The following is a 25,479-nucleotide window of genomic DNA, read 5'->3' as shown; positions in this document are numbered from 1 at the left end:
ACACACACACACACACACACACACACACACACACACTAATTGTTTATGTATCTTGGATACCAAACCCTTATCAGAGAAATTTGGTGCAAAGATTTTTTCCATGTGACTGCTTCCTGCAAAGGGCTGTTTCTAACCAGACCAGGAACAAGGTACCTGTCCCTACAAATGTAGAATACAATGTAAGCGTGTCCAGAGCTTTGCCGATTAGCAAAGGGTACTTGAAATTTCTTTGGGTTGTACAAAGTACTGGATTGTGATTTCTTTTTCTTGCCATCTGTAGGTTGCACAGTATCTGACTTCCCAATTCTATGCCATGAATTATAGCCTTCGGCAGCGGATGGACATCCTAGATGTAAGTGCTACGCAGGCTTCTTTGTGTTTTCCCCTATCAGCTCCAGGAGGTGTGAAAGTGGTATGTGGGAGCAGCAGATGAACAAAATAGATGAGGCAGGCATTAGGGCATCTCTTTTGAACTCACTGGAGTGCCAGGTGGTAGATGTTGTCAGAGTCCAAGTGGGCAAGGATCAGGACCTCCGTGAGGATTTTTGCAATTGAAATGGAGAAAAAAAAAGAAGGTTTTGCAGATACTTATTGAAAAGTGAAAGAGAGAGGGGGCAGCTAGGTGGTGCAGTGAATAGAGCACTGGCCCTGAAGTCAGGAGGACCTGAGTTCAAATGCGACCTCAAACCAAACACTTGACACTTACTAGCTGTGTGACCCTGAGCAAGTCATTTAACCCCAATTTTGCCTTAAAAAAAAAAAAAGAGAGGGCCTTGGAGTCAGGAGGACCTGATTTCAAATTTGGCCTCAGACACTTGATACTTATTATCTATGTGACCTTTGGCAAGTCACTTAACCCTGAATTCTCACCAAAAAAAAAAAAAAGTGAAAGAGGATTTAAGAGTGGGTTCTTGAGAGAAAGAGGAAATGGGGCATCCAGTAGTGCTATGCCATAGTTTATTAGTTCCCCAGGATTCCCTTAGGGATGGGAACAGTAGGGGGAGAGTGGGGAGGAGCAGATCAGTGAGTTGGGTAGTAAGTAATGTGAAGGTGCCATGAAAAAATTATAGCTTCTTTTGTGCATCTTCTCCCTTTTCACCTCCAGTAGCAAAATATGATGACAGAGTCACACTAATGGTTCTAGAGTTAAAGTTTTGTGTTCTCATCAATATTTGGCCTCTTAAAAGTATGCAAGTTTCTGGAGAACAGATGTTATATCTTATATGTAGCTTGTCTGGGTTACTTTGCATCCTTGATTACATAACATGTTAATTTTTGGAGATGAATTTTTCCCTTTGGTTCTGGGCATGGGTGCTTTTGGACTTGGTACTTGACTCTTTAAAAAAATTTATTTAGTATTTTATTTTTCCCCAGTTACATGTAAAACTGTAATTCCCAATTACATGTAAAAACATTTTAACATTAGATTTTAAAATTTTGAGTTCCAAATTTTCTCCCTTCCTCTTTTCCCATCTTCCTCATTGTGAAGACAAGCAATGTGATATAGGTCATACGTGTGTATTGACTTGACTTTCATTAAAGTTGTTCTAGTCTCAAAGAGAAAAGTAAATTTTCTGGGGTGCTCCCTTTCTTCCTAGGTGTTGGTTCTTGCAGCTCAGGAACTCTCAAGCCCCAGGAGCCTAGAAAAAGCCAAGATCCCTGGTCGTCCTGAGCCTAGTGTCCAGCTCTTGCCTGCCCCACTGACCCCCAGTCTCAACATAGTTCCTTCTGACGGCTGGAGAAGAGTTGTGGAGGAGAGGATCAAAAACAAGACACGCCGGTTTGCCAAGGTAGAGCCAGGACTTGGGGGTGGAGAAAAGGGCCCCCGAGCTAATCTGCGCGTGCGTGTGTGCGTGTGTGTGTGTGTGTGTGTGTGTGTGTGTGTGTGTGTGTGTATTAGGAGCAGGAAGGGTAAATCTGGAGAGTAACATGGCACTGATGCTGCCATTCTAGGATTTAGAAGTTTATAATGCTACAAACCGAGCAATATGATGTAGGGTTTGGGGATAGTCATATTTAATTTTTTTTTTTTATATTAAATTTTTTAAAATTTCCATGCATCTATATCAGTAGCACTGAGCTTCTTCCCTTAAGTAGGCTGGGCTGCTGCAGTATATAATCTCTCTTGGTGAAGCATGAGCCCCTGGGGTATGGTAGGAGGTGGGGGTAGGGGTGGGGGGCTTCTTTTTGTCCTGTGTAGCATTTTGCATACTTTCCAAATGGCACCAATTCCATCATTTATGGTCTGGTCCTGATCCACAGTGGATTGAACACACAGGATCTTTGGAATGGACATAGGGCAAATATCATGGGGAATCAAGATGTCCATTTGCAGCAGCAGCAGAGGCTCAGGGCAGGGCCAGTCTGGGAGAACTGGCCTTCTGCTTGGCAAGGGTGAGGGAGGAGGGAGGGAATGGGAGGAGCTGCTATATAACTCTCATTCTTTATGGCAGGGTTCTTCCAGATCCAGTACAGCAAATGGACCCAACAAGTTTAATTCTGTGGTTGGTTATTTCTTCTTCCCTCTTATTGAACGTTTTGACAGGTGAGTGGGGTTCCCTGGACACTTGTGTATTAGGATGAATGGGAGCCGTGGAGGGCAGACTGTTGAATTTAGTAGAGTCACCGAATGGTCACCAAGCACCTAATGTGTGTAAGGCCATGAGCTCGGTGCTGATGCAGAGGTGAGTAGGAAATAGCTTCTGCCCTCCCGTAGGTGGTAGTTGTCTCCTTGGCAGAAGAACACTGAGGCTAACTCCAGAGTTTGGAGGCCTGGTGCTTAGGTCACTGGGCAAGATTGGCATCAGCTCCTCTCAAGGGTTTCACATCTTATCTCATTTGATCCTCATAATTATTCCCTGGATACTATCTTAGTTTGACAAATGAAGAAACAGACTGAGAGAGGAGGCAGGATGACTTGGTGGCTGTCACTTTTTTGGTTAGTGACAAAGCCAGGCCCAGAACACAATACATCCCCTGACTTGGATGGCTTGCAGCCTGCCGCAGCGGATGAAGGGGTGGATCTGGAGTAGTCAGGAAGACCTAGGTTTGATTCCCTCCTCTTACAAATGCCTCCTACCCTCTGAGCCTCAATTCCCTCATCTGTAAAATGGGAATAATAACTGTTATCATCTGCCTTATAGGGTTTTGTGAGGCTCAAATGGAATGAAGTATGTGCAGTGCTCGGCACATTTTAAAGCATTCTGCAGATGCTGGTTATTACTTCCACTCTGCTACGCTGCCTTCATTTCACCTGTGTGTGTTTTGTTTGGCCACTCTGTAGCCCCTGTAGCACCTAGTACAGAATACTGCCTTCTGTAGACACTTAACAGAATCCTTGGGAGGCCAAAAGTATACAAAGAAATCATTTCTTCTGGTGCAGGCCAGATGCTACTGTGAGCACTAGAGAAATGGTTTGGCGTGTCCATAATGGACAGGATAGTGGAGAGGAGGCTGAACTTCTGTCAGTGGGTGTTCACTTTGTTGGCCCTAATACAATTGTGTGGGGAATTAGGCCACCAGGGGGCCTTATTGGTTCATCCCTCTTCAAGTTGTTCAGCCCTAAAAGAAGAAATTGGGTGGCTGTGAGTCTTTCTCTTTTTTTGCAGCAGATGGTATGGGTGTGGGCTCTGATGTGGTGCAGAAAGCTCAGAGCTCCAGCCTTGTGGTAGCTTTCTCATTTTCTTTGCCTCATGTGATGGAGGAGGCAGGCTTTAAGGAACTTTGCTAGAAGAGTTCCCAAGAAAAGCCAGTTGCTTCTCCTTGAGTGGGTCTAGAAGAGAATGGACCTGATATTTGGAATCCAAGTTTAGCCAGTCTAGATATTAGAACTCACATGAGAACTCTATATTGCAGGCCGCTTGTGACTTTTGACCTTTTGGGAGAGGATTCTTTGGTCTTGGGAAGACTAGTTCACACCGTGGGAATCCTGATGTATTTTGCCATTAATACCACAGTAAGTGGAGAAGGAGGTATGAGATCTGGATGCTTAGAGCTTCTGCTTTCATCAGATGAATTGGGGAAATGGAATTACAAATCCTGATCAATGGATAGATTGAGGTTTTAGCTTCCGTAGAAATAAAGTTCAGCTTGAAATTTGGGTATAGGATCCCATAGTAATAGCATGTAAGAGCTAGGAGGGACCTTAAAAATAATTTATCCTAACCTTTTCATTTTGCTAAGAATAAACCTAAAGCCCAGGAACAATAAGGACCTTGCTTGAGATTAGTCTGATCGTTGGACCAGAGTGGTCTCGGTCTGAATTTCCGAGTAGAGGGCCACTTGCCTCTGAGTTCAGAGAAGGAAGTACAGGTGTTAACTTTTGTCAGCTCTCTAGTAGGATTCTGTTATTTTTCTGGAGCCTTAATAGCCTGTTAATGAATCCAGAGAACTGAATCAAAGGCCAGCCCTAGAGCCTCTCTGTAGAGGTCACACTTAATGTTTACCTTTTGCATGCCAACTCCATGGGGTGGCACACATCCTAACAGCTGTGGTTTGTGGTTTCTAGGCAGCTGTGCCAATGGGGAAGGCGCTGTTGGAGTTTGTGTGGACACTTCGTTTTCATACAGATGCGTGAGTGTGCCTTCTGGATAGATCTCTTCCTGTCTTCAAAGAATATTTATAGGGCACTTGAGATATGATGAGTGGTTGGGGGGAAAACTCTTTTGTGGGGACCAGTTTGGAGTATAAGTGAGCTTCTTAAACATCGTATCATCCTCTTCCAGAAGAGAGAAGTATGCTATCAAGTCTTCAAAGGGACTGAGGTAGATGAGGAACAGCTAAATCTGGGAAGTTCTAGAGACACAAAATATGGCCATTCCTGATCTCTTTAGGGGGTCTAAGTATTTTACCAGGTGACCTGTTGGTCCCTTTTTTAGGACCTTTGGGGGCTGGTAGTCTTCTCTACTAAATAGATAGTAGAAAAGTTTAGAAGCCTGTACCCAGCCTAATGATAAGAATAGAGCTGTTGGAGTCAGCTTTAGTGGACAGTAAGAAATGTCTCTGTTTAGTAGAAATCCTGAAGGGCCTTCTTGTGTGCCAGCCCCTTTAGGACACAGTGATAAAGTTTTTATTTGCTAGGAACTTGGCTCCATCTGTGCAAACCTGACAAAGTTAAAGGTAACACATACTGTAGTGGGGGTGGAGGGAAAGAAATTTGAAGTGGACCTGATTCATCCGTTTATCACTGTATGGTAGGTATGTGCGTCAAGGCCTCCTGTACTCCATCTCCTCGATACTCTGGAGTGTTCCTGCGGAGCGCCTTCTAGGGGATCTGACGGATGAGCTCCTAGAAACCAGGTCCTGGCTGGCAGGTAAGCCTCACTGTGATGACTGAACCTTGCCTGGCATAGGAAAGAAGGTGACCATGAGAGGGGCTCTTTATTGCACAGCAGTCTTCTGGGAAGCTGGAGATCTGGGTCCCAGAAGGAGTCATAGCCTGTGGATCAGGGTAGCTGACTGAACAAAATGCAGCAGGATTGAGCTGTCACTGGGGAGGAAAAGATTGAATCTTGATCTCAGTGATTTGGTGATATTAGTAATAACTTACATTTATATAGGACTTAATAGTTTATAAGGCATTTTCCTCATAACATCTGTGTGTGATAGTGTTAATATCCCCATTTTACAGCTGAGGAAACTGAGCCTTAGAGGGAAGTAAGTTGTCCACAGTCATCCAGGAGTAAGTACTTTTCTTGACCTGGGTCTCCTGAGCTTTTCCCATTCTATCATGTTGTCATGGTCCAGTTCACACAGCATTTATAGCTATATTCCAGACACACGTGGTCAGTGCAGGGTAACAGTAACTACTATACCACTGGCTTGTACTGAGTACTTATGTTTCAAAGGAACAGGAAGTTCTGAATTCCTCATTATTGCTGGTGTTTAAGGATTTTGTGAGTGAATGTTTAGTTATTTCCCAAGACTACGGGAAGGTGGAAAGAGTGGTGCTGCCTTGGACCGTCTAGTCCGCTCATGTGGTACCTATGAAATGACACACTGCTGACTTTGGGGAGGAATTCTGGGTGGGTCCACAGGGCTTCCTTCCAGAGCAGCAGGACATGGCTGCCTGTCACCACAAGGAGTTTGTTTCCAAAATCTATTCACTGGCTCTGACAGCCCAATATTTTTGAGTCTGTATTTCCCTAGGAGATTCTTAAGCCAGTTCAATGATTTGAGTGGCTTAATGAGTCATCTTAGAAGGTTAGTTCAGCATACATGATCTATGAAGAATGAATTTTCACATCCAGAGACCTCAGTCCTAATGCACAGAGATAGGTGCTATGCCAGTATGATGCCTGTTGCCCTCTCGGTGTTTTATTTGAGAAAAAACAAACCAAGGAGATTTAACTGAGCCTTAATAAATTGGGCTTGAGAATTACTAGCTCATTTTAGGTGGCTCACACAGGAGCCTGTGGCTAGCATGCAGAGAACTCTGGTGGCTGATTTCCCATGTGTCTCCCCCCTCACTGAGAGGAGACTGAGTACATGCTCCATAGATTTTCTTAACATAGACAGCCCTCCTGTTCCTTCCTCCTCTCTGTCAGTCTCAGATGGCTGTCTGTATTAGAGGTATTCTAGTCCCTGAATCCATTGTTGCCTTTGTACATTCTGACTTCCCTTGGTTCAATGTGGCCCTTTCCCTACATTGATTTAATTTGTTCTCATAAAATTTGTTCTTTGCAAATGACAGGCTTCCTGCCAAAGTCCAGGGGAGGGAATTCCCCTCTTATTCTTGGCAGGTATGGAGCCACAGAGTGACTAAGGAGCATTAAGGGAGGTGGTGGGAAGATCTGACTTCTCAATTCATGGCTTTTTGGTGCTGCCTTCCTTCCTCTGCAATGCCCAGAGCTGTGGCAGCAGGTTTGGCACCAGCATGTGAGGCAGTCTTCTCATGGAGCAGCTCCAGCTAGGATGGTGGTATGGAAAGGGCACTATTTCATTTAGAAGATTGGACTTTAAGTCCTGGCTCTGACACTAGCTGGCAAATGAAACTCACTGTGTTTTAGTTTATTCAGCTGCACAATAGGGAAAAAAAGTTATTATCTAGTTCACATTGTTGTGGGGAAAGTGCTTTGTAACCCTTACAGCACTATGTAAGCATCAGTATCATCGTCATCCCCATGACAGCAGCACAGGAGATGGAGCATTAAAAGGACATCAAGGCACCTTGTAGCTGCAATGGGGACTCTGGTCCTGTTCTTTTGCTTCCAGGTTAGTGTTGAGCTGGGGTCAGAAGGCTGGAGCTAGACTGGCAAAAATAATCCCACTCCCTAGCATGAGTCCTGGCTGGGCAGGACCCTAGGCTGTGTTGGGAGCATATGGCCTGTGCGTACAGGATTTCCTCCTGTGGCCTCCCTGCTGTTCCAGTCTCTCCCCACTTGGACATCCTGAGTGCATCCTGGTTTTTACTTTGCCAAACTCATTAAAATCCCCTGAAATAATAGCTGCCAACAAAGATTCCCATGCGTAGCTACAGGTCTAGGAGATAAGTGGCTTTTGTGGTGAAGAGTTAAGGTTCTCCATTTTATCCCAGATTTCCCTGGGTAGGTCCCCAAATTGTGTTCCTCATTCATACAAGAACAAAAATGGTACCTCTTATCGCTCTCAATAAGTATTTGAAGTGCCTACCATATGCCCATTGCTTACAAAGTCTGAGGTAATAGAGGCATCATCCTGAAAGGTGTCAGATCTCTTGGAGGACCTCCACAGCATTAGCACTTACTTAGTGACCTGAGCCTTCCACATGCCTGTGGCTGAGATGACAGAGTTCTCCTTCAAGGGTAGGTACTTATGTCTATACTTGACCTGGAGTCAGGAAGACCTGAGGTCAAATCCGTCTCAGATGCTTGCTAGCTGTGTGACCCAGTTAACTTCTACCTCAGTTTCTTCAACTGTAAAATGGGGATAATAATAGCACCTATCTCCCAGGTGTTGAGGATGAAATGTGATATTTGTAAAGCTCTTTGCAGATCTTAAAGTGCCATGTAATCATCATTGTCGACAACTTTCCACACAGTGAGTACTCAGTAAATGTTGACTAACTCTTCCCCCAGAACAAAGTTAGCAGAGCCGACTTTCAGGTAAAGTTCACGCTATTTGTTTTAGTCGACGCCTCTCCGTGGCTGCTTTAATCTCTAGTTAAGACTTGACGAGATAGAAGAGAAAGTTGGCTCATGGAAAACTGGAATTGGTAAAGCCTGTTCAGTAGCCCCACTCAGAGGAACCTTTCTTCCACTGAATAGCCCCTTGACTGCTGAGGAAACTGATAGCTGGAGCCCTCTCCCTAACTCACATCACTTGCTGGAATCATCATGCCCTTTTTCTGCCTTTGTTAGCACTGCCATGATGGCAAGTAGGTTTGAGTTCTTCTTTGGTAAGAAGTTACAGATTCTTTTTTCAGAGATGGTTCTCTTGGAGTCTTGGAGACACACAGGGTTAGTCATAGAATGTATGTAATTACTTGCTAGTCAGAGCTGGAGCTGGGTAGAGCCAGAGGTCCTTGTGGGCTCTTCTCACATTTCTTCAAGTTGAGCTGTGATTTTCTGAGGGGAGCTGGCTGTATTCAGAGGAGTTACCTGGGCTTTTTTTGTTTGTTTATTTGTTTCCTGGGTATCCATCCCTAGGACTCTTGTAGTGCATTATGGAACTTAACTTCCCAGGCTTGCTAGGTGGCCAATTTGCTCCAGTTTATCTTTGAATGCTAAGATGATGGATGGAGCTTGTCAGGGGCGTAGGCCCTTTCCATTTTAAGACAAAAGTGTCTTGAACATGTGATTTTGTTTCTTTTGCAGCTGTAGCAGAGAATGACCCAGATGAAGACTGTAGGAAGCTGGCCATGCAGGCACTCCTACTTATGGAAAAGCTAAAAGACAAATTCCAAATAGGTTCTTCTTAGTCAATCCCGATGCCCTTAACCTGGCCCCACAGGTGGCCTGATGGGATTTTTGGGCCATCACCTGGCTGGCAAAGAGGAAGGCAGGGAAGGCTTCACTGAAAGCCAGGGAGAAACAAGGGCCTGGCCTGACATCTGGGCTTTGTAGTGGCAGCCAACTCTGTGAAATATTGATATCCGGTACTGAGTGTACAGATGCAGGAAAACGCAGTAGAGTTGCTGTCTTCCTCCCCTCCCCCTGCACACTGAATATGCTATTTTTAGTCTGGCAAGTTTGAGTCTTCAGCTAAAAATACAGCAAGCCCTGTAGAGCCACTGCCTCTGTACAAAGACAGCAGGAGCAGAGTCCAAGATTTCTCTTACTGTTTCATTGAATCTTGTTATTCGGGTTGAAAGGTGTTTGGTCATAAAGCTAAAAAAGAAGGAAGAGTCTTAATAGAGACTTAGCTTCTGTGAAATTTCTTCACATTAAAAGGCTATTTTGTTGTAAGAGGAACTGAAGGGGAAGACTAAAGGTATGTGAGGGAAAGGAATGGAAAAGCAACGAGTCACTTCTGATTAAGGATTAGTTCTGCACTTGAAGAGAACTTCTCCAGGACTGGATCTGAAGAGTATGTGGAGGCCCACCCTGCCATCCCCCTCGCAGTATAAACTGTGACCTTCTATCCCGAAGCTGCTTTTCTTCTCCCATCTTCTTTTTCCCAAAGGTACAGCTGTAGGATAGAATAAAGGCTCTTCTCTTTGCTTGCCCATCCCCCACCCAGGGCAGAGTTGCAGGGTTTTGAAAGGAGTGGGTACGTTTAGTGAAGATGTAGGCCCTGTGTCTGTGCAGGGCTGGGCCCAGGCTGGTTTTCCTAAAGTGGTCTCTGCTGCATACCCCTGGGGCAAGCTTTGCTCGGACTGGATTTGTTGAGGTGATTAATTTGCTAGGCCAATTTCCTCTCATTTTCATTCCACTGCACATTCGCCAATTTATAGCCATAGCGCTCACAGTGTGCTGCAAAGGAGAGGACATAAGTTTTGTGCTTGGCCCTGAGAAAAGAGAAAGGGCCAAAGGCCTCTATAGACAAAGCTAGAATGGGGTAGGGGTGGGGGGAAGGATGGGGGGCACCTAGCTTTCCACATGTCATGAAGGGGTTCTTGATGGAGTCCTGAGACTTAATGCCCTTGTAGGGTGTTGCTAGACCTGCCTATTAAAGAAGTTAAACAGAGGCTGGCAAAGGGTCCCTGGACACAGCTGGATTCAATTATCATGAGATTTCTTTGTGTCATAAAATTCCAAGGAAGGGATTCAAAGCTAAGGAAACACCAGTGTGGGAAGTAGCAACTAAGAGCAAGCCACCCCTCCTGCTGGAGCACAGAGCCTGGGGTCCGTTGTCCTCCCCCGACACAAGGATATCCCACTGGAGTCGCCAGTAGCTTCAGTGTCAACTCTGCCTTGACAAGGCATGTTGGTGTAATAGGTAGAGAACTGGCCTTGAAGTCAGGAAGAGATGGATTCAGGTCCTCAGACTCATGCTGACTGTGGGATCGCGGGCCTGTAATCTAACCTCTGGTGATCTGGGTCAAAGCTGGCAGACTCGCCAGCAGAGGGCCCAGCACAGCCAGAACCAGATGAAAATGTAACTGGGAAATACTGAACACAATAAAAATGTAATACACCATCATGTTAATTTGTGATTTTCCAAGTCAATATGTGGCCTACCGGGATCTGTTTCTATTTGGGTTGGACACTTCTCTGGGCAACTCTTAAAACAGTTAAGGTGGAGAGAAGGTGCTACCCCTTATTAGTAGAAGGAGTTTCCGCACTTGAGAGTGCCTTAAACATATGATGAAGTCACAGGTCCAGTACCCAATCTTATCTTTTTTTATACAGATTTGCTTTGCACCCTTCACCCCACCCCAGTTGAACCCTAAAAGACACTATCATTCTGTTCCTTGGATTTTGGATGCTTTTCATCCTAATATAGAAATGTTAGGAAAGAAGCTAAGACTCTGTGAGGACCCAAATGGTATGTATGTGGGCCATGGAACCTTTCATCCAAAGGCAAAGATTTGGAGACATAAAGGTATAGAAACAACTTTTTAAATATAAAATCAGAATTTTTTAAAATGTGGAAATTTAAAAACAAAACAACCACCACTATCAGCAGTCTTCTTTCCCTTCAGGCACCTCCATGCTGAAGTTTCCTAGTTCTTGCTGTAGCTCTGGGTGCTTAAATAAGAAAAAGTTCCAGGTGTTTTTTGTTTTTGGGTTTTTTTCCCAGCAAGGAATAGCTTTTTCAACTGTAGAGTACACAGGTAAAGCAAGTAGATGATGCAGTATGCTCTTAATGCCACCTGCTGTTTATCTGGGTGGTCAGTCAGGAGTCATCCTCCACCTCCTCTATCACTTCCTCATCTACCTCTTTGCCATCTTCCATACTGTTATGGCGGATTCGCTCAGGCATGATGCGACTCAGTGGGATGCCGAGTCCTCGATGTACTGCATCCATGGTCCGCTGGTTCACGTAGTATGTCAGGTTTGCAGATGGAAGCCTCTTCCGGATCTCCTCAAGGTATCTGTAGGCCTGTGTCAAAAACAGCTAGTTGTTTGCCTTCTACCATATCTACAACAACTAAGGTAGGATTAGACAGTTACATACTCAAACCACAAATGAGTATCTTCCATATGTATCATGCTAACATGAGCTAGAGCCCGGAAAACCCCTATTCACTGTAGTAGATTTGGAAAATAATTCAGAGTCCCTGCTGAATGGGGCAAGAATAGTTTTAATATTTTTGAAATGAATGGAAGACATAGGAATTAGTATGAAATTGCTGCTTAGCTTTTGTCAAGAGCCTGTGGTGTCATACCAGCAAGTTATAAGAGTGATATGAATTAATATATCAGACTCAGTGGTTGATGTCAATTCAGTAATAGCAGTATCACCACATCACCGAAAGCTGCTGAATGAGTTTGACAACACCGTTTTTATATATTTGCTTTGATACCCTCCAAAGCTGTATTTTTATTTATATATATATATGTATGTATACTATATGCATGTATGTATATACTATATGTAGATATGTATACTATATATGTATATGTATACTATAATATATATAAAAATAATATATGTAAGAAATTTTCAACAACTTCTTTGTACACTGAAACTACCTACTATTCTGCAGATTTTATTATATTTAAAAACAAATAATAATGCAAGCAAAACTATCTGTGTAGGGATGGCTCTTGAGGGCTTGGATGAGCAAGAGCACAATTATGTAGGGATAACAAGAGGCTTAAAAACAAATGGGAAAAGATAGATCGAAGAAACAGAACTCTAGGGGTTCCTGCTCCACTCCACTGAGGGCCTACCCTAGTAGGCCATATTTGTTCAGGTAAAGTAAAACAGCCTTTTAAAAGTTCCACTTGAAAAAAAAAAAGTTCCACTTGCAAAGGAATATTTACTGGACCTTGTCTGCTGTTTCTTAAAAGAGACTCAGACAATATAGGGAAGAATTGTTTTTTTCCTAACCAATCAACCAACATTTTAAAAATATCAATGGTATATATATATATATATCACTAGGGCTGCAAAAATTTGAGTCATTATCCCAAATAAGCTTATAATCTGGTAGGGAATATGACATGTATTTATGAAAATACAGTATATATTGACAAAACCATAATCATTAAAAATTTAGGAGAGGAACATCACTTTTAAGGAGGTAGGACTGCAACTAGGCTTTTTAAGATGGATGGGATTTATGCAGAGAAGAATAAGAATGTGTGAACTGCGTAAGAAAAGATGAAGTATGAAAGGATGATTTATGAAAGCATGAAGTGAATTCAGGGGACCTTTCAGATCATATCCAGTTCAGGGCTCATGTAGGACAGTAGAGGGAAATAACACTGAAAAGGTAAGCCAGAAACCAGATCATAGAGGGTCCTAAATGTCTGCATCTCATTTTATAGGATATGGAGAATCACTGAAATTTTTTTAAAAAATCTTGATAATTTCTGTTTCAATATATCAAATGACCCACGGAATACTCCCAAGTGAATATCCCACATTGTAAAATTCCTGAAAAGAATTAAACAAAATAACATAAAAGAGCAACTCTGATTGATAGTACATGTAAGCTCACACTTTAGTATATTTCTATTTGGTAAAAGAAAGGATGGGTGTGTGCTTTATAAATTAACATGTTGTTCAGTGTTTTTTATTTTTGAGTTTTGTTGCCATTTAAAGTTGTTCTTTACATAGTTGTAGTAATTATATATATTGTTCTTTTGACTTAGTTTCATTCTTTACCATTTTATAAAGTGAATTCATATAGATATCATTTATTATGACTTATGTTTATTTTTACATGCCAGTTTGTTTAGCTATTGCCCAATTAGGGCCATAGTAGGTTTCCAACTTGTTGCTTTTACAAAGATTGCTTCTATGAATATTTTTATATGCATAAGTCTTTTCTTATTAATAACTTCCTTGGGATACAAACCCAATAGTGAGATTAGTGGGTCAGAAATTTCTTGCACAATTTCATCTCTTGTTTTCATAGATCTACCAGTAGTGGAAAAAGTAGAAAAAGTGCCCGTTTTCTTTCATCCTTATCGGTAATGATTTTTACAGTCTGCAAATTTGATGGGTTTGAGGTTGTATCTCAGAGCTGTTCTGATTTTCATTTCTCTGATGGGCTATTTTGAGCACTTATTTTGAGAAGTGTTTGTTCATATCCTTTGATATTAATCTATTAGCAAATGGCTCATAATAGTAAGATTTATTTCAATTTCATCAAAGATATTTTTTGTAGATATTTGTTCAAGTGTGTATCTTATTTTGGCTGCATTTATTTGTACAAAAGCTTTTTGCTTTTACAAAAATAATCAATTTTGTGTTTTATAATATTCTCCCTGTTGTTGCTGGTTACAAATCCATCTAACCCTTGTCACAACTATGAGAGATATAACCTTCCATTTTCCTATAATTCTTTAAGAGTATGACTATGTTAAATTTGTTTTTCCATTTGGAATTTATTGTGTCAGCTGCTGGTCTAAAACTGTTTTTGCCATATAGCCATCCAATTTCCCCAGCAGTTATTGCTAAAATAGTATTCTTTCCCTGGCACTTTATGATATGAGTTATGTCAACGATTAAAGTGCTATAAGCATTATCTTCTATGGCTTGCTTACCTATTTTCTTCCACTGAGCAACTTCTTATTTCTTATCCGTTACCAGAAAGTGTTCATAATTACTGGTTTATTATAGGATTTGAAATCAGGTAATGCCAGATCCTCATCATTCCTATTTTTTCATTATTTTCCTAGATCCTCTTCATATTTTGTTTCTTCTTATGATTTTTTTTTTTTAACTAAAGCCAGGGACTGGTTTTGCTTTTCTATTCCAGTACTTAGCATAGTGTCTTGCATGTATTTAGTGCCTAATAAATGCTTATTGATAAGCTGATTTGGAAAACCAGAGTAATAGAAGTATATTCACAAGAATACTGGGATGCTGTAGGTCAAGATCAATTTCAACTCTCACAGTTGTGACCATTGAAACCAGCAAATTCCTTATATAACCTTAGCAAGAGGAGGCTACTAACTCAACACTCACCATTTGGTATTCCTCCATTTGCAAGTAATGTTCAACAAGGAATCCATAGACATCCCCTATCCGGATAGTACTGTCCAGATCTGGCTCTTCTAGGAGAAGTTCACATTGCTTAACTGACTCTTTTGGATCTTCTGTGTAAGTCCTAGTGAGAGGAAAGGGTCTTTCTGAATCCCACATTCCTGATAAGGCAGTTAAAGGGTCCCAAATTCCCCACCTGGTTTATAAAGCATGTAAAATCTTACTAGGTGATTGTCCCTTAAGGAGTAGCTTTCAGGCCCTAGATATAGTGAAACTATCTCAGAGCTCCCTCACAGGTAAACTCTTAGTCAAGGGTACTTTCCTTATCAATATAAAAGTGATGAGGTGGATTTTTAAACAAACAAACAATGAACAAATCAATATTAATATGCTCATGCTCTTCCTTAAAGAGTATTCACCTCAGAATACCATTGCAGTCATCCTGCAGTTCTTCAAAAAATTACAATCCTTTGGGAGTTGCTTTCAAAGCTATTTTCCAAGCCCAATACTCTAGTCATCTTTTTTTGACCAAAAATGCCATTTGAAGCTCACTTTTCTAGTCAGAACTTGGTGTTGCAGTAGATACAGAGCTGGGCCTGGAGTTAGGAAGACCGGCCTCAGACACTTACTAGTTGTGTGACCCTGGGCAAGTCACCTAACTTCAGTTTGCCTCAGTTTCTTCATCTGTCAGATGGGGATAATGTAACAGCACCTACCTCTCCGGGTTGTTGTGAGGATCAAATGAGATGATAATTATAAAGCACTAGGCACAGTGGCTGACACATAGAAGTCACCATATAAATATTAGCTATTACTATAGCTATTATCAGATTTGCCCCCAAAATCAAATCTTTCAAAGGACAAAGATTTATTGTCAATGAGAATATATAAAAGAATGTGCCACTGGCATTGGAGGTGATTGCCATTAATCATTTGAGCAATGGCAACACTGTTGGAACAAGTTATATGGCTTTGAAAAGTGATTTATTCAGCAGAAAGATATTAAAAACCCTAGTGCTGCCTTTTGTTTCTGGTAGAGGGGATATCAGTGGTTGTTCTCAGTGGCAACAATCAAAGGATTCCCATTGTACACGACAGGTGGTCAGCCAGCCTCTGCATGAAGACTTCCAAGGAGGGAGGACCTTACCACTTTCTGAGGCAGTCCATTCTACTTTTGGATAGCTCTATTTGTTAGGAGGTTTTTCTTAACATCAAAACTAAATTTGTCTCTTTGTAAGTTCAGCACTGCTCCTAGTTTGGTACTGTGAGTCTAAAAAGAACACATTTAATTCTTCCTGTGTTTCTATAACATCATGTAATCAGAATTACCTTCGGGCTTGGATGAATCTCTTCACAAGGGTCATCTTACTTTGTAGCTGTGCTAGTTTGGTCTCTTGCTCCATGGGACTCTTTGCCTTGGCCTTTGAAAGGCACTTGTAGGCCTCAGTCAGTGCTCCATGGGCTTTGTCATAGTTTTGGTATTCATCAATCTCCACCTGCACAGATAAAGCCAACCAACAATTCATGAGGTTTGGCCTCCCACATTCCTACATACCCAAGAAAATGGAAAGAGGCTATGTACCTGGGCACAGGCGTCGTAAAAGCCAGCCAAAAGGTCCAGGGCCCTCCCTTTGGTGTAGAAACTGATGATGTTCTTCATAATCTCTGGTTCTTTGCGCCAGTCCAGAGACTGTAAATAGTTGGCGGCCATGATATAAATTTCTTTTTGTCTAGAGACGCCTGCAAAAAATACAATTTTCTCGGTGTCCCCAGACTTCAGCAGGGCTCTCATGGCCTGGACGGAGGTAAGACATCAGAGGTCAAAGTTAACACGATGGGGTTGGGAGATAAGATAACTTGAATGGAGAGTTCTCTAGCTGTGCTAAATTCATCAAAAAAAGGGGGGCAGCTATGTGGCACAGTGGATAGAGCACTGGTTAGTCAGGAGGACCTGAGTTCAAATCCGGCCTCAGACCAAACACTTGATACTTACTAGCTGTGTGACCCTGGGCAAGTCACTTAACCCCAATTGCCTAAAAAAGTTTGAATAAAAAAAAATTTTTAATTCATCAAAAAAAAAAAATCTCAAAAACTGTAGGGTTATTTGTTTTGCCTAGGTAGGGGAGGATCTCAATGTTCTGTACTAAGAGTGAATTGCTTCATTATTCTCTGGCACATCCTGGCGCGAGAGTCACATAATTTCTCACTGATCTCGCAGGAGTTACCTTACCAAGAAGCTCTTTACTACTGCTTGCAGAGATGATCTGCAATCATTTCCTCACCACCTAGCATATGCCAGGAGCTCTGCCAGGTGCAGGGACACAGAGACAAGGAGTAAAACATTCTGCTCCCAAAGAACTTGACCTCTATCAAGGGAGGCACCATCTACACCTGGGGACAGAATTACTGGGGGTGGGGGGGGAAGGAGTGGGAGGGTCAAAAAAGGTTTTGTGAAGAAGGTGGGATACCTGAACTGAATCTTGAAGGAAGTGAGGAATTCTGTGAGGCAGAGAAGAGGAAGGAAGGTATGTATTCCAGCTGTGAGGGATAACCAATGCTTAGACACAAAGATGGAAGACAGAGTGCAAGGACTGAGAAATAAGGAGACCAGTTTGACTGGACTGGAGAATGGGAGAGTGGGCTGGAAGGCAGGGTGGAACCAAATTATGATGTTTTTTAAAAGCCACACAGAGGAGTTTATATTTTATCATAGTGGCAATAGGAACCATGAGAGTTTTATTTATTTGGAATGTAACATGATCAGATCTGCACTGAAGGAAAATACTTTGGTAGTTGTGTGAAGGATATATTGGACTGGGGAGAGACTTGAGGCAGAGAGGTAAATTAGGAATCAGGCAAGCGGCGATGTAGGCTTGAACTACGGTGGTAGCTAAGTAAGAAAAAAAAAGGTGTGGGCTAGTCAGCTTTTTCTTATGTATGTGTGAGAGGCTCAGTGGCTATCTTCAGTAGCAACCCCCACATCTGAAAGCCCTCTGACCTCTCATGAGCCAGCTCCTCCACCTGGTCAGCTGTCCTCCTGCCGTGGTCAGCCTTACCTTCAGTTTACTGCCCGCCTGCGTGTACTTCTTGGTGGCTAAATGGTAGTTGCCTTGCCGCATACAGCAGTTTGCAATTTGTTCCAGCAGTTCCCGACGTGACTCCTCAGAAAGGTCCTTCGAGTCTTTAGAGACTGTCATCTTCTCTGCCATCTCCTCAGTGATGATCATGTTTTGCTCCAGGCAAAGCTGAAGGGCATCCTGGTACTGAAATGATACCACAGAAACCAAGACCCTGTTGTCACTTGTAAGCTGTTGACTAGGAGAGCTGCTTTGGGGCAGAGAATGCTCACAAATCTGCCTCAGTCCTTCCCTGGATCTCTAGGCAGGCCTAGGTGCTCTCGTCTCTTTTCAGGAAGTTTCATTGGTTGCTAACCTTGATGGCTCAGTCTCTGAGGGCTCTGAGGGAAAGGTGTGAGTTGTAGATACCACCAAGGCAGCAATACACAAGACTTGGCCACATGGTGGGACCCTCTCCTGCTCTGCCTGGCACCTATCATGGGAAAGCAACCTCATTTTCATTGGAGGAAGATATGAACTTAAGGGTATGTATTTGAATGGAATAAAATAAAATGCCTGGTGAAATAGCCCCCCTAAAAGAGGAGAGGGGACACAAATTTCACACAAGTGGATGAAGAACAGAGGAAATTAACATATCAGAAGCTAGGAGGGCAAAGGTATTGCCCAACTGTGAATTATTTTCAATGTGGATGTAAGAAATGAAAATTTTTTTCAACTTGCATAAGCTAATTATATCTAATAAACCATATGTCTGTGGAAATTTTTTCCAGTTGAAAAAAACTTTTTTTTAAAAAAAAGAATTCTTATAAGTCGCTGGCTACCATGTGAGGCCATGACCATAAGGTACACTTGCTTGCAGTTGCAGTAGTAAGCCCCAGTAACAATGAGGTAAAAGGAGTTTATTTTCTGTTCCTCTTTGTACCTTTAGGATGGGGTCTGCCTGCTGCTTCTTTGGATGGCAGCCATGTAAGGATATTTGTCCCTTTATAGCAACAAATAAGAGTGCATTTTGATTGTGGGGTAAAAAGGATGAAATTGGAGTCTGAAATGTGACCGAATCCACAGGAAGGCATGGGCCAGTGGCTAAGGATGAGGGCAGTTCTTATTTATTTATTTTGCTTTATCAATAATCACTTCCATAAGCTTTTGAGTTTTAAATTTTTCTCCCCCTCCTTCCCTTCCCCTCTTCCCAAGACAGCATAAAATCTGATACAGGCCATACATATACATTCCTATTAAACACATTTTTATATTAGTCATGTTGTAAGGAAGAATTAGAACCAATAGGAGGAACCACCAGAAAGAGGAAACAAAACAAAACAGAAGAAAAAAATAGCAAATAGTATGCTTCGATTTGCATTCAAACTCCATAGTTCTTTCTTTGGATGTGGATAGCATTTTCCATCATGAGACCTTTGGAGATATCTTAAATCCCTGCATTGCTGAGAAGGGCTAAGTCTATCAAAGTTAGTCATCCCACAACGTGGCTGTTACTGTGTACAACATTCTCCTGGTTCTGCTCACTTCACTTAGCATCAGTCCATACAAGTCTTTCCTGGTTTTTCTGAAGTTTGACTGCTCAACATTTCTTATAGCACAATAGTATTTCATTACATTCATATACCACAACTTGTTCATCCATTTCCCCAATGGATGGGCATCCCCTCAATTTCCAATTCTTTGCCACCACAAAAAGAGCTGCTATAAATATTTTTGTACATGTGTACATTTTTGTACATTTTTATAATCTCTTTGAGATACCGCCCTAGAAGTACTATTGCTGGGTCAAAGAGTATGCATTTTTAAAGTCCTTTGGGCATAGTTCCAAATTGCTCTCCAAAATGGTTGGATCATTTCACAACTCCACCAACAATGCATTAGTGTTCCAATTTTCCCACATCTTCTCCAATATTTATCATTTTCCTGTTTTATCATGTTAGCCAATCTGATAGGTGTGATGTGGTACCTCAGAGTTGTTTTGATTTACATTTCTCTAATCAATAGTGATTTAGAGCATTTTTTCATATGACTATAGATGGCTTTAATTTCTTCATCTGAGAACTGCCTATTCTTATCCTTTGACCATGTATCAACTGAGGAATGACTTGTATTCTTATAAATTTGACTTAATTCTCTATATATTTTAGAAATGAGGGAGGGCAGTTCTTTAAATGCTGCCCTGGTTTCCTCTTTCTGTTCCCTCGTTTCATATCTGGAGGCTTAGGAGGGGCTGGAATGAAGGTCCTTACCTTCTTGGCCGCCAGCAACAGTTCTACTGCCTTCTCGTACTGACTATGCTCAATGAAAAAGTCAGAGCAGCGGGCTAAGAGGGCTGGGTCTGATTTCTCATCCAAATCCTCAGCAATCAGCTGCAGAGCCACAAACTGCTGGGTGGCAAATGCCAGTTCCAAGGCCTTGGAAAAGTGGCCAGCCTATAAAAGACAGAATAACTCTTTGAGTTGGCCGTCCAAGCACCTAGGAAGCATAAAGTACTTCCTATGTGCTAGGCACTGGAGATACAAAGACAAAAAGGGGCAACTGTGTGTGTGTGTGTGTGTGTGTGTGTCTGCCTGCCTATTGATCTAGAATTAATTCAAAATAAATCCAAGGTAGTTTAAGGAGGGAAGATGTTGACTGTCAGGAGATCAAGCAATGCTTGAATAGAATCCAGAAGGAAGAGCAGGCTTCTGAGGCAGAGGAGAGGAGAATTCATTCCAGGTGTGGGGCACAACTGGGAAGGTGCTGAGATAGGAGATGGAGCTTAGTGTTGGAATAGCAAGGAGGTGAGTTTGTCTAAACTGCAGAGTATGGGAATAGAAGAATTGTATTATTATGCTCGAAGGTGGGAAGGGCTCAGGTTATGAAAGGCTTTCAATGCCAAACAGGAGTTTCTATTTGATAGGAAGCTGCAGGAGTAGAGAAGTGACACAAGCAGATCATTTTGGCAGTTGTGTGGGGGATGGACTGGAGTGGGGAAAGACGTGGCAGGAATATTCAATAGGTTACTGCAGTAATCCAGGAGAGACAGGATAAGAGCCTCAACTATAGTGGTGGCTGTAGGGACTAGGGAGAAAGGGACTTAGGCAAGGTAGACTGAGGAAGTATAAATAAGATTTGGCAACAGTTTGTCTATGTAGAGTGAGGAGTCAAGGATAATTCTGAGAATTGTCAGCCTCAGTGATTGGAAGGTCAGGTTCTCCCTTGAGGGAAATAGGGAAGGCTGAAAGAGGGGTGCACTGGGAGCAGAAGAAGCTTAGCTCTATTCCAGACATGTTGAGTTTGAGATGTGTTTGGGATCCAATTTTATATAGACAGTTGGTGATGTGGAACTAGACCTCAGGAGAGAGCCTAGGGCTAGATATAAGAATCTGGGAGTCATTAACATAGAGATTATACGTAGACCATGAGAGCTAATGAGGTCACCAAGTCGGGGGGAGAGAGAGAGAGAGAGATCCTTGGGGAAGACTTTAGGGGACATAATATAGGTGATAAGCCAGCAGAGGATACCAAGAAAGAATGAGACTGAGGAGAACCAGGAGGAAGGAGTGTCACAAAAAGACCAGAGAACAGAAAGTATCCTGAAGGAGAGAGTGTTCAACAGTAAAAGATAATGCAGAGAGGATCGAGAAATTGGATTTGGCAAGTGGGACATCACTGGCAACTTTGGAGAAAACAGTTTCAGATGAGTGATGAATTTGGAAGCCAGGTAGTAAAGAGGTGAGAAGAGAGAGGTAAGGAAGGGAAGGTAATGAGTTTAGACAGCTTTTTTCTCTGAGGTTGGCTGATAAAGGGAGGATAGTTTGAGGAGCTGGTAGGGTTTGGTGAAACATTTTTAAGGACTGTGGAGACTTACAGGCAGCAGGGAAGAAACCAGTGAATAGGAAGGAACTGAAGATTAAAGAGAGGGGGATGTTTGAGGGAGGACAATCTACTGAAGAAGACTGAGATCAGATCAAGGAAAAAATGTAGATGGGTTTGGCCTGGGAGAAAGGCTACCTCTTATCAGATCTTGTAGAAAAGAAGGAAGAAGTAGATGATGTCAAAAGGTTTTGAGATGAAGAGATGAGAGAGCTCAGAGCAAATGATATCTTCTCTCAATAAAGAGTGAAAGGGAATAATGAGAAGTATGAGGAGAGAAGAAAAGCTTTGGCACAGCTTCTGTGGGAAGTGGGATGGAGAATCAGGGAGCAGTAAAAGGACTGCCTTTCTGCAAGTGAGCACATAGTTATTAGATAACGTAAATGTGTAGTGGATCCACTCAGTTTGGTTGCATGACTTCCTATAGCCCTATTTTGCAGCATATGAGTAGACGCAGAAGAAGCAAATGGTCAGAGTAGTCCAGGGTTGGGGTCTGATTGGCACTATTTGTGATAGGACAAGGGTGTGAGGATTGGACGGTAGAGGACATAGTGGAGTTAGCTGAATTGGTTAATTAGAGGGTAGAGATTAAAAAAGTGAAAAAGCAAGGGTAATAGTCTGAGAAAGAATGGGGTGGACAGAGAGACACTGAAGGTCATGATAAGGATGAAGAATAGGTTTAGGAAAGAAAATATAGGGAAAGATAGAATGAAAATAGGTTTTCATCAGTAGAGCATGGGTTCTTAATCATTTTTTTTGTCACTGACTCCTTTGGCAGTATGGAAAAGCCAGCCCCTTCTCGGAATGTTTTTAAAAACATAAAATAAAATATATAGGATTTAAAAGAAAATAAATTATATTGAAATATAGATATCAATTAAAAAAAAAACCCAACTCCACAGACCTAAGAACTCTCCAGCTATAAGACTGAAATATACTTGAGGTGCCAGCTCCCCATGGCTGGAGACTCCAGTCCACACAAGTTTGAGACTGGGGAAGTCACTGTGGGCATGAAGGATGAAGAGTGGGGAGGGATCAGACAGGAGCTGACTGAGGTACGTATGGATGCTCCTGGGAGATGGGAAAGGGTCATCCAGTAGCTATTTTCATTCTTCTTGCTAAACTCAGTCATTTCTTCAGCTCAAGTGAAAACAGGTGCTTTTACCACAGTCACCCCGCTTAATTATGGCACTACAGACGCCTAGAGAACCTGAAATTAACTCAGGTCCCCTAAACATAGCGGAAGTCAATATCCTTCAACTTGAAGTTCAGTGATGGATAGCACTCCTGTTTACCTTGTGATACAACATGACTGCTCTGTCCATTTGTTCTCCCTTCTCCTCATAATATCGTGCTGCTTCAATCATGTCTTCTGGGGAACTCAACAAAGCCAAATTCATCAGCTGGTCATCTAGGTTGTTCTCCTGGCCAAAGAAAGATAAGTCTCTGAGTAAAGTTTTCTTATCTGATGTATTCTAGCTTCTCTATAGAGGGTGAGCCTCTAATGGTACATCTACACTACTCTAAACATGTTTCTGAAAGAGTCTTTGTCCTGGCCGAGTTCGTGGGACCCTACCTTACATAAACGGATGGCATTATTAAAGGCCTGGGCCCTGGTGTAGAAGTGGACAGCCTGTTTGATTTCCTCTTGGCTTTCATACTGACGGGCCAGATGATAAGATGCTGCCCAGTTCCCTGTTTCATTGGCTATTTCAGCAGCCTGCAAAGAAATCCATATTAAACTTAGGCTGGCCTTGCTTTTTACCTAAGCAGGGTTAAAGAGCTCCCCATCCCAGCCCTCATGTATCTTTCAAAAGCGATCTTACCTTCTGAATGTTTCCTTGGAAGCAGTAAATGCGGACAAGAGAGAAATAATCCTGAGCCAATTCATAATACCGCAATGCTGAGTCCATGTCAGCCTGGCTTTCTAAGTACTGGGCCCACCACTTCCACAGGCTCCTACAAAGCACAGTAAGACCACGCTTTGCATGTTTCTGTCAATGCAATCTAGTCCTGCCCTCCCAGCCTCCTCTGAAAAGGAAGCCTCCCTAGGCTTCAACTTATTGCTTCTAAAACACTCTAGCCTTCATTTCCCATCCTTAGAGGAAGTCTCATAGCCTCAAAATGTGGGTCACCAGACATCAGTGACAAGAGGCTCAGGTCCTGCTTCTTAGGGGTGGATCTTCATTGCTGAGGAGTCACATGGTCATTTCTGCAGCACTACAGGTGACGTGGGGAAGGATGTTGGAATGGGCTGGATTTCTCTATAGTTACTCTTTTTGTTGGAAGCCACATCTCTGCATCAATCCCAGACTGTTCGTCTTCATATCACTGCCCAAAAGAATGTTTTATATAGCAAATGACCCATTTAGGAAACTAGATGGAAGATGGCTGAGAATGTTGCTCCTACTGTCCTGAGAAAATCGCATTTGAAAAGAAAACCTTCTGTATGAGAAACTCCAGTTACATCCATTTACAGACTTATGATAGGGAAGACCTAAAAACCAAGTCTCCCAGAGCAGATTCTACATGCTCATCATGGGCCCCGTGCAGACCAGGCTCAAAGCCAGAAATCAGACCCAAGTTTCAATGACAGAGAAAGCAGCTTCTATAACAGCCTCAGTCATGTTAGAAACACTTCTGATTTCTCAATACCCCAACCTCCAGGGACAGGCCAGCACCAGGACTTACTCGTCTTTCATTTTATTGATGTAAATCTCCAAAGCCTGTAGATCTTCTGAAAGCATCCTTGGCACCTCAAACCTATGTGTGTCTGACTTCTCATAACTGTTCAGAAAATAATAATAAAAGAACAATAAGACCTGACACATATAAGTAGCACTTTAAAGTGCTTTACATCCATCACAAGATCTTATTCCTTACCACCACTTTTTGTTCCCCAATAACAACAGAAGTAGAAAATAAATTGAACAGGAAATTGAACATAAGCAAATGCAAGAAAAGACCTGCCACAGAGTTGAATGTTGGCATAGGTCCGTGGCTCTGTTATGGATTTTTAGGACTGTCAAGTCAGTGACTACATTTAGGCCCGGCTTGCTACAGTGCTCAGCATGACTTACAAATGGCAATGAATCAAATCATATAGGGAAGAAACCCATCTGGGAATAAGCTGTTCCACTTCCAGAGGCTGGGGAAACACTACAAAAGGTATGTTCCCAAAAGTGGGCAGTTTCTCTCACAAAAAAAAAAATATCAAGTCCAATAAATGATAAAACAATTAAAGTGAATTAATATGTTAATTCTATGGCTTCAATCACTCTTGGAGCTCATAAAAAAGATGTTCAGCTGTGTATTCTTTGGCCTATTTGAAAACTGAATCATCATTTGTTAAATTGCAAAAAGAAAAAAAGAGGGAGCCTACTAATTTTCCTGAAGCTCCTAGAATATCAGAGCTAAATCTGGGACGGGGTGTTAGGTTTTAAAGGCAGAAAGTATGATTAGCCTACTACATGACGTTACAAAGTCTTCCATAGTGTTATTTAGCTCTCTTGTGATCTTAGCATATGGTGTTCTGTATCAGTGGAAACCATTCCTTCATAATTTTTTCAGAGGGCTATCTCATCAGGGTACAAATGGAGAAATGGAAGCCCAAATCTATTAATTAGCTAAGTGCCAAAAAAATCCCAGAATTAGTCTGAGGAAGAGGCAGGGCACCCATGTTCCTTCATATGCTTCTCTCCTGTGCTCCCCCACCTCCCACAGGCAAAGCTTTAACACCCCTGCTCTTGATTACTCACTAGTTCAGTGCCAGGTTGCAATCTGCTGTGGCCTCTAAGTGCTTGGCATAGTTGTAGTAGGTAGTACGGAGGTGAACTCGGTCATGGGTCTCAGCTATTTCCACAGCTTTCTGCCACTGGTCTGAAGCCTGGTAGAATTTGTTCAGCAAGTCATAGCGTTTACATTTTTTATACAGGTGCTCTGCATCCTCCTGGGAGGGGACGAGAGGGAGAGAGGGAGAGAGGGAGGGAGAGAGGGAGAGAGGGAGGGAGAGAGGGAGAGA

The 25,479-nt window shown here is 42.3% G+C and overlaps 2 protein-coding genes across 7 annotated transcripts in view; one reads left to right on the top strand and one right to left on the bottom strand.

Annotated features, from left to right (window-relative positions):
- Positions 1-10,560, top strand: part of TELO2 (telomere maintenance 2) — a 32,680-nt gene extending 22,120 nt beyond the window's left edge. For 4 of the 5 annotated variants that reach the window (XM_027862839.1, XM_027862838.1, XM_027862836.1 and 1 more), the window contains exons 15-21: positions 281-352; positions 1,599-1,790; positions 2,454-2,545; positions 3,856-3,955; positions 4,508-4,572; positions 5,197-5,312; positions 8,793-10,560. In XM_027862839.1, coding sequence (XP_027718640.1) covers positions 281-352; positions 1,599-1,790; positions 2,454-2,545; positions 3,856-3,955; positions 4,508-4,572; positions 5,197-5,312; positions 8,793-8,896 — 741 coding nt within the window. In that variant the 3' untranslated portion in view covers positions 8,897-10,560. Of the gene's footprint in view, positions 1-280; positions 353-1,598; positions 1,791-2,453; positions 3,956-4,507; positions 4,573-5,196; positions 5,313-8,792 lie in introns of those variants that run through there. The other variant, XM_027862840.1, reaches the window with a different exon arrangement.
- Positions 10,561-10,963: 403 nt separating this feature from the next.
- The window catches only part of IFT140 (intraflagellar transport 140), a 176,913-nt gene continuing 162,397 nt past the window's right edge, over positions 10,964-25,479 (bottom strand). For both annotated transcript variants that reach the window (XM_027862737.1, XM_027862738.1), the window contains 11 exons: positions 25,217-25,407; positions 24,150-24,245; positions 23,285-23,417; positions 23,035-23,178; positions 22,754-22,882; positions 19,850-20,032; positions 17,580-17,786; positions 16,106-16,318; positions 15,853-16,019; positions 14,506-14,647; positions 10,964-11,463 (listed from right to left, as the gene is read on the bottom strand). In XM_027862737.1, coding sequence (XP_027718538.1) covers positions 11,257-11,463; positions 14,506-14,647; positions 15,853-16,019; positions 16,106-16,318; positions 17,580-17,786; positions 19,850-20,032; positions 22,754-22,882; positions 23,035-23,178; positions 23,285-23,417; positions 24,150-24,245; positions 25,217-25,407 — 1,812 coding nt within the window. In that variant the 3' untranslated portion in view covers positions 10,964-11,256. The remainder of the gene's footprint in view (positions 11,464-14,505; positions 14,648-15,852; positions 16,020-16,105; positions 16,319-17,579; positions 17,787-19,849; positions 20,033-22,753; positions 22,883-23,034; positions 23,179-23,284; positions 23,418-24,149; positions 24,246-25,216; positions 25,408-25,479) is intronic.

The sequence above is a fragment of the Vombatus ursinus genome, unplaced genomic scaffold (genome assembly GCF_900497805.2).
Source record: "Vombatus ursinus unplaced genomic scaffold, bare-nosed wombat genome assembly UNPS02014770.1, whole genome shotgun sequence".
Classification (NCBI taxonomy): Eukaryota; Metazoa; Chordata; class Mammalia; order Diprotodontia; family Vombatidae; genus Vombatus; species Vombatus ursinus.
Note: the sequence above shows the minus strand (reverse complement) of the source record. Positions and strands in the feature narration are given on the sequence as shown.